Consider the following 15,047-nt stretch of genomic DNA (forward strand, 5'->3'; position numbering starts at 1 on the left):
AAGTTTCAAAGTAGTAATATCGCTTACAACTCACGCATCACCGAGGATTGATACAAAAATCAACCATCGAAAACAAGACATACTATGACTACATCTCAACATAGCCTTCTAGTATGTCGCCAACCAGTCTGGCACAAGATATCCTGAGCGACCATCAGGAGACGTGTGCATCCAGAAGCCATGGCATCTGGCCCACTATCCGGTGAGAGGAGAGCCCACAGCTGGACCCAATGGGAGACCATATGGATAACCTGCAAAAAATAAAAATAAAAGGAGACTTTTATGTTAAAAATTATATCATTTCTGACCCTCCAAATAGACCAACATAAAGCAGAAACCCCAATACGGATAAAAGCCTTAGATTGTCTACCGACTCCATTTAACCAATTACCAAACATATTAGTAATATTGGTGGGAGGTGGAAGATCATAAGTGAAATTAACCATACGCCGTAAAAGCTTAGCTAAGGGGCAGTCAATAAAAAGGTGCTGACTGGTCTCCTGTTCCCCACAGAAAACACATTTTGTACACCCATTCCAATGCCATTTAGCTAGGTTGTCCTTAGTTAACAAGACCTTGTTACTCAAAAACCACATGAAAATCTTAATCTTAAGAGGAATTTTAACCTTCTAGAGATATTTTCTCAAAAAAGGGGTATGATCACCCATAAGATCCTAATACATCGACTTTACTGTAAACAAACCATTAGATGTCAACTTCCAAACAAAATGATCGTCCTCTTCATTCAAATTTACCATCATTAGTTTCCAACATAATTGTAACCATGATGTCCATTTGTTACCACTCAATACCCTCCGAAATGTAACATTCAAAGGTGTTTGGGCTAATACATGCACGACTGTGACGTTTTTATGATGTACAATATTATACAAGGACGGATACTTCTGAGCCAAAGGAGTATTTCCTAACCAGGTATCTTCCCAAAAGCGAGTATTTACACCATTACCCACTTTGAAAAATCCCCTAGAAAAAAATCATGTTTGATCTCCATCAATCCTATCCAAAAAGGGGAATCAGTAGGTCTGACTTGCACCTCCGATAACATCTTCTATCTTAGGTATTTATTATGTAGCAATTCTTGCCACACCCCATTTTCATTAAGAAGTTTAAAGAGCCATTTACTCAATAAACATCTGTTTATAATTTTGAGAACCTCGATTCCTAAGCCCCCTTGATCTTTGGGTCGGCAAATAATGTTCTATTTTGTAAGCCGGTATTTTCTTTTGTCTTCGTCGGACTGCCAAAAGAACCTAGATCTATATAAGTCCAAACGTTTCCTTACCCCAATAGGTATTTGCAGGAAAGACAACATAAACATCGGTAAGCTAGTTAATACTGAATTAATAAGAACTAACCTACCACCATAGGATAGTAACTTTCCTTTCCAGCATCCTAATTTACCCTCAAACCGTGTTTCTACCGGATACCAATCCGAGTTCCTGAGTCTTTTGTAGTGGATTGGAATACCCAAGTATCTAAAGGGAGTTGTCCAACATCACATCCAAATATCTGCTTATATTGGTCCTTGTTGACGCGTAAAGCACACGCCCGTTGGGAACCCCAAGTGGAAGGTGTGACGCGTACAGCAGCAAATTTCCCTCAGTAAGAAACCAAGGTTTATCGAACCAGTAGGAGTCAAGGAGCACGTGAAGGTTGTTGGTGACGGAGTGTAGTGCGGCGCAACACCAGGGATTCCGGCGCCAACGTGGAATCTGCACAACACAATCCAAATACTTTGCCCCAACTTAACAGTGAGGTTGTCAATCTCACCGGCTTGCTGTAAACAAAGGATTAAATATATGGTGTGGAAAATGATGTTTGTATGCGAAGAACAGTAAAGAACGATGTTTGTAGTAGATTGTATTCAGATGTAAAAGAATGGACCGGGGTCCACAGTTCACTAGTGGTGTCCCTCCAATAAGATAAATAGCATGTTGGGTGAACAAATTACAGTTGGGCAATTGACAAATAAAGAGGGCATAACAATGCACATACATATCATGATGAGTAGAGTGAGATTAAAAAAGGGCATTACGACAAAGTACATAGACCGCTATCCAGCATGCGTCTATGCGTAAAAAGTCCACCTTCGGGTTAGCATCCGCACCCCTTCCAGTATTAAGTTGCAAACAACAGACAATTGCATTAAGTATGGTGCGTAATGTAATCAACACAAATATCCTTAGACAAAGCATCGATGTTTTATCCCTAGTGGCAACATCACATCCACAACCTTAGAACTTTCTGTCACTGTCCCAGATTTAATGGAGGCATGAACCCACTATCGAGCATAAATACTCCCTCTTGGATTTACAAGTATCAACTTGGCCAGAGCCTCTACTAGCAACGGAGAGCATGCAAGATCATAAACAACACATATGATAGATTGATAATCAACTTGACATAGTATTCCATATTCATCGGATCCCAACAAACACAACATGTAGCATTACAAATAGATGATCTTGATCATGATAGGAAGCTCACAAGATCTAACATGATAGCACAATGAGGAGAAGACAACCATCTAGCTACTGCTATGGACCCACAGTCCAGGGGTGAACTACTCACACATCAATCCGGAGGCGATCATGGTGATGAAGAGTCCTCCGGGAGATGATTCCCCTCTCCGGCAGGGTGCCGGAGGCGATCTCCTGAATCCACCGAGATGGGATTGGCGGCGGCGGCGTCTCTGGAAGGTTTTCCGTATCGTGGCTCTCGGTACAGGGGTTTTCGCGATGGAGGGAATAAATAGGCGGAAGGGCAGAGTCGGAGGGCTGACGAGGGGCCCACACCATAGGGCGGCGCGGGACCCTCTTTGGCCGCGCGGCCCTATGGTGGCGGCGCCTCGTCGCCCCACTTCGTATCCCCTTCGGTCTTCTGGAAGCTCCGTGGAAAAATAATACCCTGGGCGTTGATTTCGTCCAATTCCGAGAATATTTCCTTTGTAGGATTTCTGAAACCAAAAACAGCAGAGAAACAGCAACTGGCTCTTCGGCATCTTGTCAATAGGTTAGTGCCGGAAAATGCATAATAATGACATGAAGTGTGTATAAAACATGTGAGTATCATCATAAAAGTAGCATGGAACATAAGAAATTATAGATACGTTTGAGACGTATCAAGCATCCCCAAGCTTAGTTCCTACTCGCCCTCGAGTAGGTAAACGATAACAAGGATAATTTCTGAAGTGACATGCTATCATAATCTTGATCAATACTATTGTAAAGCATATGAGATGAATGAAGTGATTTGAAGCAATGGTAAAGACAATGAATAAACAACTGAATCATATAGCAAAGACTTTTCATGAATAGTACTTTCAAGACAAGCATCAATAAGACTTGCATAGGAGTTAACTCATAAAGCAATAAATCTTAGTAGAAAGCTTTGAAGCAACTCAAAGGAAGATATAAGTTTCAGCGGTTGCTTTCAACTTCAACCTGTTTATCTCATGGATAATTGTCAACACAAAGTAATATGATGAATACAAATAAGCAAATATGTAGGAATCAATGCACACAGTTGACACAAGTGTTTGCTTCTAAGATAGAAAGAAGTAGGTAAACTGACTCAACATAAAAGTAAAAGAATGGCCCTTCGCAGAGGGAAGCATGGATTGATATATTTGTGCTAGAGCTTTTATTTTGAAAACATAGAAACAATTTTGTCAACGATAGTAATAATTCATATGTGTTATGCATAAGATATCCTATAAGCTGCAAGCCTCATGCATAGTATACCAATAGTGCCCGCACCTTGTCCTAATTAGCTTGGATTTACATGGATTAGCATTGCATAGCATATGTTTCAACCAAGTGTCACAAAGGGGTACCTCTATGCCGCCTGTACAAAGGTCTAAGGAGAAAGTTCGCATTGGATTTCTCGCTTTTGATTATTCTCAACTTAGACATCCATACCGGGACAACATAGACAACAGATAATGGACTCCTCTTTAATGCATACGCATTCAACAACAGATAATATTCTCATAAGAGATTGAGGATTGTTGTCCAAACTGAAACTTCCACCATGGATCATGGCTTTAGTTAGCGGCCCAATGTTCTTCTCTAACAATATGCATACTCAAACCATTTGATCATGATAAATCACCCTTACTTCAGACAAGACGAACATGCATAGCAACTCACATGGTATTCAACAAAGGTGAAATAGTTGATGGCGTCCCCAGGAACATGGTTACCGCTCAACAAGCAACTTATAAGAAATAAGATACATAAGCTACATATTCAATACCACAATAGTTTTTAAGCTATTTTTCCCATGAGCTATATATTGCAAAGACAAAGAATGGAATTTTAAAGGTAGCACTCAAGCAATTTACTTTGGAATGACAGAGAAATACCATGTAGTAGGTAGGTATGGTGGACACAAATGGCATAGTTTTTGGCTCAAGGATTTTGGATGCACGAGAAGTTATCCCTCTCAATACAAGGCTTAGGCTAGCAAGGTTGTTTGAAGCAAACACAAGTATGAACCGGTACAACAAAACTTACATAAAAACATATTGCAAGCATTATAAGACTCTACACTGTCTTCCTTGTTGTTCAAACACCTCACCAGAAAATATCTAGATTTTAGAGAGACCAATCATGCAAACCAAATTTCAACAAGCTCTACGGTATTTCTTCATTAATAGGTGCAAAGTACATGATGCAAGAGCTTAAACATGATCTATTTGAGCACAACAATTACCAAGTATCAAATTATTCAAGGCATTATACCAATTACCACATGAAGCATTTTCTGTTTCCAACCATATAACAATGAACGAAGCAGTTTCAATCTTCGCCATGAACATTAAGAGTAAAGCTAAGAACACATGTGTTCATATGCAACAGCGGAGCGTGTCTCTCTCCCACATAAAGAATGCTAGGATCCGATTTTATTCAAACAAAAACAAAAATAAAAACATACAGACGCTCCAAGTAAAGCACATAACATGTGACGGAATAAAAATATAGTTTCACTAGAGGTGACATGATAAGTTGTCGATGAAGAAGGGGATGCCTTGGGCATCCCCAAGCTTAAATGCCTGAGTCTTCTTGAAATATGCAGGGATGAACCACGGGGGCATCCCCAAGCTTAGAGTTTTCACTCTTCTTGATCCTATTGTATCATCCTCCTCTCTTGACCCTTGAAAACTTCCTCCACACCAAACTCAAAACAACTCATTAGAGGGTTAGTGCATAATCAAAAATTTACATATTCAGAGGTGACATAATCATTCTTAACACTTCTGGACATTGCACAAAGTTACTGAAAGCTAATGGAACAAAGAAATCCATCAAACATAGCAAAAGAGGTAATGCGAAATAAAAGGCAGAATCTGTCAAAACAGAACAGTCTGTAAAGACGAATTTTTCTGGGGCACTTAACTTGCTCAGATGAAAATGCTCAAATTGAATTAAAGTTTCGTACCTATCAGAGGATCACGCACGTAAATTGGCAGCGGGGCGGCTCAATTTCGTGACAGTAAGAAATCTGTTTCTGCGCAGTAATCCAAATCTAGTATCATCTTTACTATCAAAGACTTTACTTGGCACAACAATGCAATAAAATAAAGATAAGGAGAGGTTGCTACAGTAGTAACAACTTCCAAGACTCAAATATAAAACAAAAGTGCAGAAGTAAAATAATGGGTTGCCTCCCATAAGCGATTTTCTTTAACGCCTTTCAGCTAGGCGCAGAAAGTGTGAATCAAGTATTACCAAGAGATGAAGCATCAACAGAGGGGTTTGGAGTTTTCTCAACTATGCATTTGTATGTTATCTATGTAAGTTTCAGAGGCTCCTTTTTCATTACTCTTAGGCTTGCTATTCTCATCAAACAAATTTTCGGGAACAATCCAATCAAAATTCTTTTCTAGTGCCTCGCATATTCCTAAGAGCTTGCAAGGTATTGATGTTTTAATTTCCCCCTCACAATTAAATTTATTAGTGTAATTTGATCTATCTTTTTCCATCTTTTCAAGGGTATCAGCAAAATTGGTATAAAAGCCAAGCATCTTATGTTTAATAAAGACTTTTCTACCTTCTCTAGCTACATCACCAAATTCTTTGAGAAGGGTTTCTAAAACAAAATCTTTCTTTTCTCCTCTTCCATATCACCTAGTGTAAGAAACATATGTTGCATTATAGGGTTGAGATTAACAAATCTAACTTCCAACATGTGTACTAAAGAGGCAGCAGCAATTTCATAAGTAGGAGCAAGTTCTACCAAGTGTCTATCTTCAAAATCCTCAACCATACTAACATGAGTGAAAAATTCTTCTATATTATCTCTTCCAATGATAGACCCTTGTCCTACCGGTATGTCTTTCAGCGTAAACTTAGGAGGAAACATGATGAAATAAGTAAAGTAAATGCAAGTAACTAATTTTTTTGTGTTTTTAATATGGAGAACTCAAACAAGATAGTAAATAGAGTAAAGCAAGTAACTAATTTTTTTGTATTTTGATATAAGAAAGCAAACAAAGCAGTAAATAAAATAAAGTAAAGCAAGACAAAAACAAAGTAAAGAGATTGGAAGTGGGAGACTCCCCTTGCAGCGTGTCTTGATCTCCCCGGCAACGGCGTCAGAAATTTAGCTTGTTGACGCGTAAAGCACACGCCCGTTGGGAACCCCAAGTGGAAGGTGTGATGCGTACAGCAGCAAGTTTCCCTCAGTAAGAAACCAAGGTTTATCGAACCAGTAGGAGTCAAGGAGCACGTGAAGGTTTTTGGTGACGGAGTGTAGTGCGGCGCAACACCAGGGATTCCGGCGCCAACGTGGAACCTGCACAACACAATCCAAATACTTTGCCCCAACTTAACAGTGAGATTGTCAATCTCACCGGCTTGCTGCAAACAAAGTATTAAATGTATGGTGTGGAAAATGCTGTTTGTATGCGAAGAACAGTAAAGAACGATGTTTACAGTAGATTGTATTCAGATGTAAAAGAATGGACCGGGCTCCACAGTTCACTAGTGGTGTCTCTCCAATAAGAAATAGCATGTTGGGTGAACAAATTACAGTTGGGAAATTGACAAATAAAGAGGGCATAACAATGCACATACATATCATGATGAGTAGAGTGAGATTTAATCGGGCATTACGACAAAGTACATAGACCACTATCCAGCATGCATCTATGCCTAAAAAGTCCACCTTCGCGTTAGCATCCGCACCCCTTCCAGTATTAAGTTGCAAACAACAGACAATTGCATTAAGTATGGTGCGTAATGTAATCAACACAAATATCCTTAGACAAAGCATCGATGTTTTATCCCTAGTGGCAACAGCACATCCACAACCTTAGAACTTTCTATCAATGTCCAAGATTTAATGGAGGCATGAACCCACTATCGAGCATAAATACTCCCTCTTGGAGTTACAAGTATCAACTTGGCCAGAGCCTCTACTAGCAATGGAGAGCATGCAAGATCATAAACAACACATATGATAGATTGATAATCAACTTGACATAGTATTCCATATTCATCGGATCCCAACAAACACAATGTGTAGAATTACAAATAGATGATCTTGATCATGATAGGCAGCTCACAAGATCTAACATGATAGCACAATAAGGAGAAGACAACCATCTAGCTACTGCTATGGACCCATAGTCCAGGGGTGAACTACTCACACATCAATCCGGAGGCGATCATGGTGATGAAGAGTCCTCCGGGAGATGATTCCCCTCTCCGGCAGGGTGCCGGAGGCGATCTCCTGAATCCCCCGAGACGGGATTGGCGGCAGCGTCTCTGCAAGGTTTTCCGTATCGTGGCTCTCGGTACAGGGGTTTTCGCGACTAAGGGAATAAATAGGCGGAAGCGCAGAGTCGGAGGGCTGACGAGGGGCCCACACCATAGGGCAGCGCGGGCCCTTCGTATCCCCTTCGGTCTTTTGGAAACTCCGTGGAAAAATAAGACCCTGGGCGTTGATTTCGTCCAATTCCGAGAATATTTCCTTTGTAGAATTTCTGAAACCAAAAACAGCAGAAAACAACAACTGGCTTTTCGGCATCTTGTCAATAGGTTAGTGCCGAAAAATGCATAATAATGACATAAAGTGTGTATAAAACATGTGAGTATCATCATAAAAGTAGCATGGAACATAAGAAATTATAGATACGTTTGAGACGTATCAGTCCTCCTCCTCCTTTGCCTTTCCAAAATAAAAAATCTCACTTTTATGGAAATTAATCTTAAGCCCCGACAACTCCTCAAAAAGACATATAATTAATTTCATATTAACTGCTTTGTTGAGGTCATGTTCCAAAAAAAGGATAGTATCATCGGCATACTGTAGTATAGAGAGTCCTCCCTCAAATAAATGGGGAATTAGACCTCCAACTTGACCATCCTCTTTTGCTCGTTCAATTAAGATGGCAAGCATATCCACTACAATGTTAAAAAGCATTGGAGATAAAGGGTCTCCTTGCCTTAGTCCTTTTTTGTCTGAAAATAATGACCAATATCATCATTCACCTTCACCCCAACACTACCCCCTTGAACAAACTGTTGCACTAAGCTCCCCCATTCTGGAGCAAAGCCCTTCATGCCCAATGTTTGTTGTAAGAAATGCCATTTCACCTTATCATAAGCTTTCTCGAAGTCGATTTTAAATAATACCCCATCCATTTTCTTAGTATGTAATTCATGAATTGTTTCGTGAAGTATAACTACCCCTTCCAAAAAAATTCTTCCTGGCATAAAGGCTGATTGAGTTGGCTTTATAACTCTTTGGGCAATCCCCGAGATACGGTTCATACCAACTTTAGTAAGAATCTTAAAACACACATTTAGCAAACAAATAGGTCTATATTGCTGTATTTGAACTGCATCCTCTTTCTTGGGCAATAGTATGATAACCCCAAAATTTAGTTTATAAAGAGGCAAATCCCCTTTGGTAAACTGTAAGAACAAAGCCATCAAATCATCTTTTATTATTTTCCAATTTTTTTTGATAAAACTCAGCTGGAAAACCATCTGGTCCAGGAGCTTTATTCAGTTCCATCTGAGAAATTGCCTCAAAAACCTCCTCTTCTGTAAAAGGGGTCGCCAAGATCTCATTCTCAAGTGATGAAATCTGTGTAATATCATGAATCTCCTCTTCCACTAAAGAAATATTGGTTGGTGCCGGTGCCCCAAACAATTTCTTATAAAATTCAGTAATATAAACCTTCAAATTATCTTCCCCAACAATAGTTCCCTCTTGTTGCTCTAATTGAATTTTTTTTATTTTTTCGGTGCTTACCATTCGCTATTAGATGGAAATACCTCGTATTCCTGAATATGTTTAACTTATATGTACCCACCTGTACCAATAGTAAACTATGGACACCGAGATCCTACCTCCCATATCATCCTTCCACAAACTTCTAGTTCCCCATATGCCCTCCCCATGTTTCTGCATCAATTCCTCACCGCACTCCCATGTCCTCCTCAACATAGAGCTCACTAGATCTGCAAGAGGCGAAAAGATCCTCCCGGTTGTGCCTTTTCCATGGTGCGGCGATCAGATCGACAGATCATCACATGGATCAACATCAGGTTCTACAAGTGTGGCCACTACAACTTAACAATCTCCAGTAGATTGCACGCTAGATCTCACTCTTGGTATGAATGGTTTTGTAATCTTGTAATGGATACATTGCAAGGTAGTTATTGTTCGTTCTTTGAGTGGCAGGGTGCTCCAGGTTCTACACATAGAGGCCGCCCTGCAGTGTTCCTACAAAGGCTAGCAGCAACAGTAGCTCAAGGTCGCCCCCGCCCCCTGCCGCACAATTCCTGCATCCCATCGAGGCCGCCTTGCCGGCCGCAGAAGTCAACCCCATCTCAGCGCACCCGCATGTAGAGGAATAAAATCCCCTTGTTGCCGCATAAGAAGGACTAGCTCCGTCAATGGCCGAAACGTCCCACGGGCAGTACAGACGACGAGCCTGCAACGCTACTATTTATGTGTTCAGTATGGTAGGATTTTTTTTTGTGAAAACTTTTCGACATTTCAAAGTACAATTCTTTGGTAGAGGAAACATATGCACCCGGGAGCTAAACTGAATTTCCGCTGCAAAACAATAACATTAAAATAGATTTGAGATTCAATCTGTCTAAACTCTGTACTGAAACTGAACGTTATTGAAAAAAATTGCTTGTAACAACATTTGAAGCATTTCGGTTAATTAAATAATCCATTCAAAGGAAAGATCCATACATGATGTGTGCGGCCGTTGATTTAACAAGCCACAGCCCACATGGTTATGTATACTCCCTCCATATGTTGGAAGGTTCGGCTAAATTCGAATATATCTCTACATTAAAGAGGGTTTGGATACATTCAAATTTTACATAAACTTTCAACGTCTATTTATGAACAGATGTAGTAAATCATCTGGAGAAGGGATTGCATAAGCAGTAGTATTGCTCAGTTAAGCGCTGAAAAAAAAGAGAGTTATGTACAAGATAGCACAACCCACGAGATTCACAGGCAGAACGTGTTCGCCTGCCGGTCCTGTCCTGGACGTATTAACCGTAAGCTAGCTAGCCCGATCACTGACTTGGGCAATGCCAAGGTCAAGCCGGCGCGAAGCGGTCCATGAGCAGGCACACCGTGGCCTCGGAGTTGGAGAGGACGCCGCTGTTCCTCCTCCTCCTCTCCTGGATCTGGGCGCCGCCCTTCTTCACGCTCTCCACCTCGAGCATGCCGTCGCCGCAGCCCTGGTGAGGCCGGCCGACGACTTCGGCATCGGCCGCCGGCGCCGTCTCCCGGGCAAACTTGGCGAACCAAACACCGACGGCGGCAGCCATTGTTCTAGCTACAGACTCTTCTGGGCTTCTCTCACTCTTTGGTGTACACACTCGAAAGAAGAAGGCTCTTGAGGACTTGAGCTAGCTTTTGCTTTTCTCTTTCACTGCTTGAGTGGGTGTTCCTTTAACTGTGGGTGCTGGGCTCTACTTATAGTCGAGTCGCCGGTCTGAACTAGGAACCACACTTGCCACTGCGACTGCGAGTTGCCAGTGGGAAAACCGGAGGAAACTAAGTACGTGGGGGGATGCGCGAGCCGATGAGGGAGAAGGAGAGAGGAGCGGGCGGGCCGGTGTTTTGTTTCGACCTTCGACGCCGAGTGGCGGGAGAGCGGCCACAGCCTTGTCTGTTGCAGAGGCCATGCCGTCCATGCTTTCCATGTGACGCACGGCGCGGCGCGACGCGCGCCCGGAGGCCAAGCTAACGTGAGGCCACCGTCGTGCGTGAAGGTCCGAAGGATATCCTCGTGCCGCATACCCACTGCCGCGTGGAGAAGGGATATGTCCTGAGGATTCCGAGCGCGGATCCGGAGAGATGCCACTGCTAGGATGCTGCGTGCACGGTGAACCGGTGACTACCATCGCCGTCACACTCAGCGCGCTAGCTCCGTGTTCTGCAGCCCAGGTTCGCTGCACCAGCTGAACGAAGTATATGATTCGGGGAATCAAAGGATCCAACATCGGTTATGCCAATCGCGGGGAGCGCCAGACATTGGAACGCTGTGTGAGGTGCACGAGCTGGAACGTATCCGACGTGCCTGCTCAGAAGTTTATAAGTGAGCTAGGCTACGTCCCAACGCAGTTTGAGCAGGCAAAGTTCAGGAAAAACGCTGCACTAGCTAACACACGATGGATTGATATTCTGAATGCCATGTCTGAAATGAACTGAAGAAAATATCTCTGGCGCAGAGAGAGATATTTCACATGGAGTATCTGAGATGGAAAAATCTACTTTAGCCGAGTGGTGGTGGTGAATTACAGCTCCCCTCCCACTTGGCTGCACCGTCTCGATCGTGCCCATGAATACGAACTTTTTCCTAGGGTCCGTGAAAACGAACTCGATTGGAGATACGTGCTGTGCAGGCCCTTTCCTAACAGAGACTTTGAGAAGACGCTGAATTTGATATTTCACTAGTTATTACTAGGCTACAAACACAGCACTATACGTAATAATACTCGCAGACGTCTAGAGATCGTGTATATTCAGGCATTCAGCACAACCTACTGGCCGAAACAATCGACCAGGATGGACAAGAATGCGTCCTCTCGGACGAATACCGGCGACGGCGAGCTACCGGCATCAGCAACCTGTTTCTTGGCCGGCCAAGCCATGGCATCGTCGCAGGGCGCCTGAGCGGCACTGCACTGGCCATCAGAACGAGCTGCGTGCCCGCCTCCGCGGCCGAGCGAAGCCGTCGGTCTGAACGCCTCGTCGGCTCTCCTCCTGGCCCGGATCCTGTCCAGCTCCGCCGTCCAAATATCTATCAGGCTTGACATCGATCGATCGCCGGTCGTATATGTAACTTGCAAGCCAGAACAATTAAAAGTGAAAAGTCAAATGCGAAGATCGAAGAGAGAGATCTGGAGTTGGGTGCGTGCTGTGTAGCAAAGAGCGATGATGCACTTTATAGAGGTCCTTTGCAGCCACTGACACGATTGACTAATTGGAAAGATGTGACTGAACCTTGACCAATTGAGGAACTTAAACTTATATAAAGGCACACAGGCCTAGAATAACTCATGAAATTTGTTTCAATCAGGGGATACCTGATGCTGAGCACACGGGATTGAAGGAGCTGCCGTCTGAATGTTCGTGTGACGACATCGCAAGTGCAGCCCACTGGAAGCAGCCTGACAGGAGATTGGCCGTCAGATTGCAGGAGAATCTGCCGGGAACACGTGCTTCTTCTTGATAGGCGCAGCGGCGGCAGGCGGTTCAGCATCCTGTGGGTGGAGTCCCGGCGGTACCGTGGGCGCCCGATCGCGACAACTACGGCGTATATCAGGGGACAGTTCTGCCGTTGCCATCGCTCCTGCTGCTGAAATTGACTCTCGGTACGACGGCACCGTGTTTTGTTGACGTCAATTCTTTCTGGAAGGCGGTAATTTTGTGTAACTGTATGAATCATGCTGTTGTCTGTACAGTCTTTGTGGTTCTTTTATGTTCCAAGATGAACCCGAGCTAGCCAACCATATCACACCCTATGGGCTATGGCTATGGGCGTGCTAGCTCCTCTGTCTCAGCTGATGACCGCTTTTGTGGTGTTTGTATTGCCACACCCTGCGTAGATTATGTTTCGTGTGAGATATTTCGCGCTCCAATGGGCAAGATTGACTTGCGTCGTGATTTATCCGCACTTCTCCAAATTTGTTGAGCTTTGGTCTCTTATTCAAACCGTCCACCTCTGTGAAGACATTGGGGATGATGTTGTTAGGAGACTCATGCCAAATGGGGAGTACTCCGCTGAATCGGTATATGAGGTGCAATTCCTTGGATCTGTTGCTTCGGCTATGAATAAATACATTTGGAAAGTTTGGGCGCTTCCTAAAGTCAAGTTTTTCGCGTGACTTGCAAATCAAAATAGAATTTGGACGGCGAATCGTTTAGAGAAGCGGGGTGGCCAAATTGCGGCCTTGTAAGGAAACGGTACATCACATATTCGTCCATTGCCAATACTCCATTCACCTTTGGGGCCGCTTGCAGGAATGGGTGGGCATCCCTGAGCTTGTTCCTTCGCGATGGACGGGTCTCACAACTTTGGAATGGTGGAACATGTTGTGGGGTGAGGCTATTCCAAACCGCAAAAGCCATGGCTTCCATTACATTGCTTGTTTCATGGGAAATTTAAAGTGAGCGCAATGCAAGGCTATTTCACAATAAGCATGCTCTCTCAGCAAGTAGTTTTTAATAGGATCAAATATGAGGCGTGCTTATGGGTGTTGGTGGTTGCCAAGTTTTTGTGATTTAATGTTGGGAGAGTTATCTTTGTAATTAACTCTATTTACGGTCTTGTAAAACTTCTCCTCAATTAATTGAATGGGGCAAAACATTTTTGCCTTCCTTTCATAAAAAAATCGTAGAAGCTATACTCGGAAGTATTGAAAAGTTCTTAAATAAATTATATTGTGTATTTGAAATATGATGTTTTATAGACATGTAAAATAAAAATCTTAAACTAATAATCATTTGAGAGGTACACACATTTAAGTATGAATAGTGGTGTTATACTCCCTCCGTTCCTAGATATAAGCTATATAGTTTCTGACACGGAAATTAAAGAATACAAATTTCAGAAAAATTACACCATGTTTGGATGGGATTAACCCTAGGCAATCAAATTTTTTAAAAATATTTTCTATTTTTTCTGAAATGGGGATACCCGGCCTCTGCATCAATTGATGGATATGGCCTCATTTATTTCATTATTTAGGATCGTGTCTGTTATAGTTCAAGGATCACATAAGGTCGCTACATGAATCAACCATCGAAATAAAACTAAGAGATACATGATGTGTCTGATCAACATGTCACTCTAAAAATAGGTGGCCAGCTGAACTAGTTGAACAAATCCCGAGCAACCGTCTCCAAATGGTTGTGCCATATCCCGTCGTCGATCCTCCGGCTGTAGCAAGGACCACGTACGGATCCAGTGTGTAGTGAGGGGAATAACATGCAAAAAGGATATTTTGTTTGATTTGTTAAACACATAGTTATTCCTAGTGTTCCATATAGCCCATAGTAGTGCACAAGCTCCAACTTGGATTTGCATTTTTTTCATGTTTATCAACACCCAATAGCCAGTCACCGAAGAGATATGTAATATTATTGGGAGGTGAGATATTCAAAGCGATGTGTATTATGCGCCACATAATTTTAACAAGCGGGCAAGATATAAAGAGATGTTCTATTGTTTCATCTTAATTACAAAAGCAACATTTCAAACTACTGTGCCAATTACGCCTTGCTAGATTATCTTTTGTTAGAATAACTTTGCGGTGAAGAAACAACATAAAAATTCTGATTTTTAGTGGTACTTTCAGCTTCCAAATATCTTTATGCAAATATTGAGTGTTGTCATTCATGAGATCTAAATATAGTGATTTTACTGTAAAAACACCATTGCTTGTCAACTTCCTAGTAAAATTATCTTCTTGATCATTTAACTAGGTATGCATGAGCCGCTCGACAAGGTGTAGCCACCGTCCCCATTT

General features: G+C 42.4%; 1 protein-coding gene across 1 annotated transcript; it reads right to left on the minus strand.

The window, feature by feature from the left end:
• Window positions 1–10,203: 10,203 nt before the first annotated feature.
• Window positions 10,204–10,970, minus strand: LOC127292681 (uncharacterized). Its single transcript, XM_051322125.2, has one exon. The coding sequence runs from the start codon at window positions 10,836–10,838 to the stop codon at window positions 10,605–10,607; it is 234 nt and encodes a 77-aa protein (XP_051178085.1). The 5' UTR covers window positions 10,839–10,970; the 3' UTR covers window positions 10,204–10,604.
• Between the last annotated feature and the right edge of the window lie 4,077 nt (window positions 10,971–15,047).

Source organism: Lolium perenne, chromosome 4, assembly GCF_019359855.2.
Source record: "Lolium perenne isolate Kyuss_39 chromosome 4, Kyuss_2.0, whole genome shotgun sequence".
Classification (NCBI taxonomy): domain Eukaryota; kingdom Viridiplantae; phylum Streptophyta; class Magnoliopsida; order Poales; family Poaceae; genus Lolium; species Lolium perenne.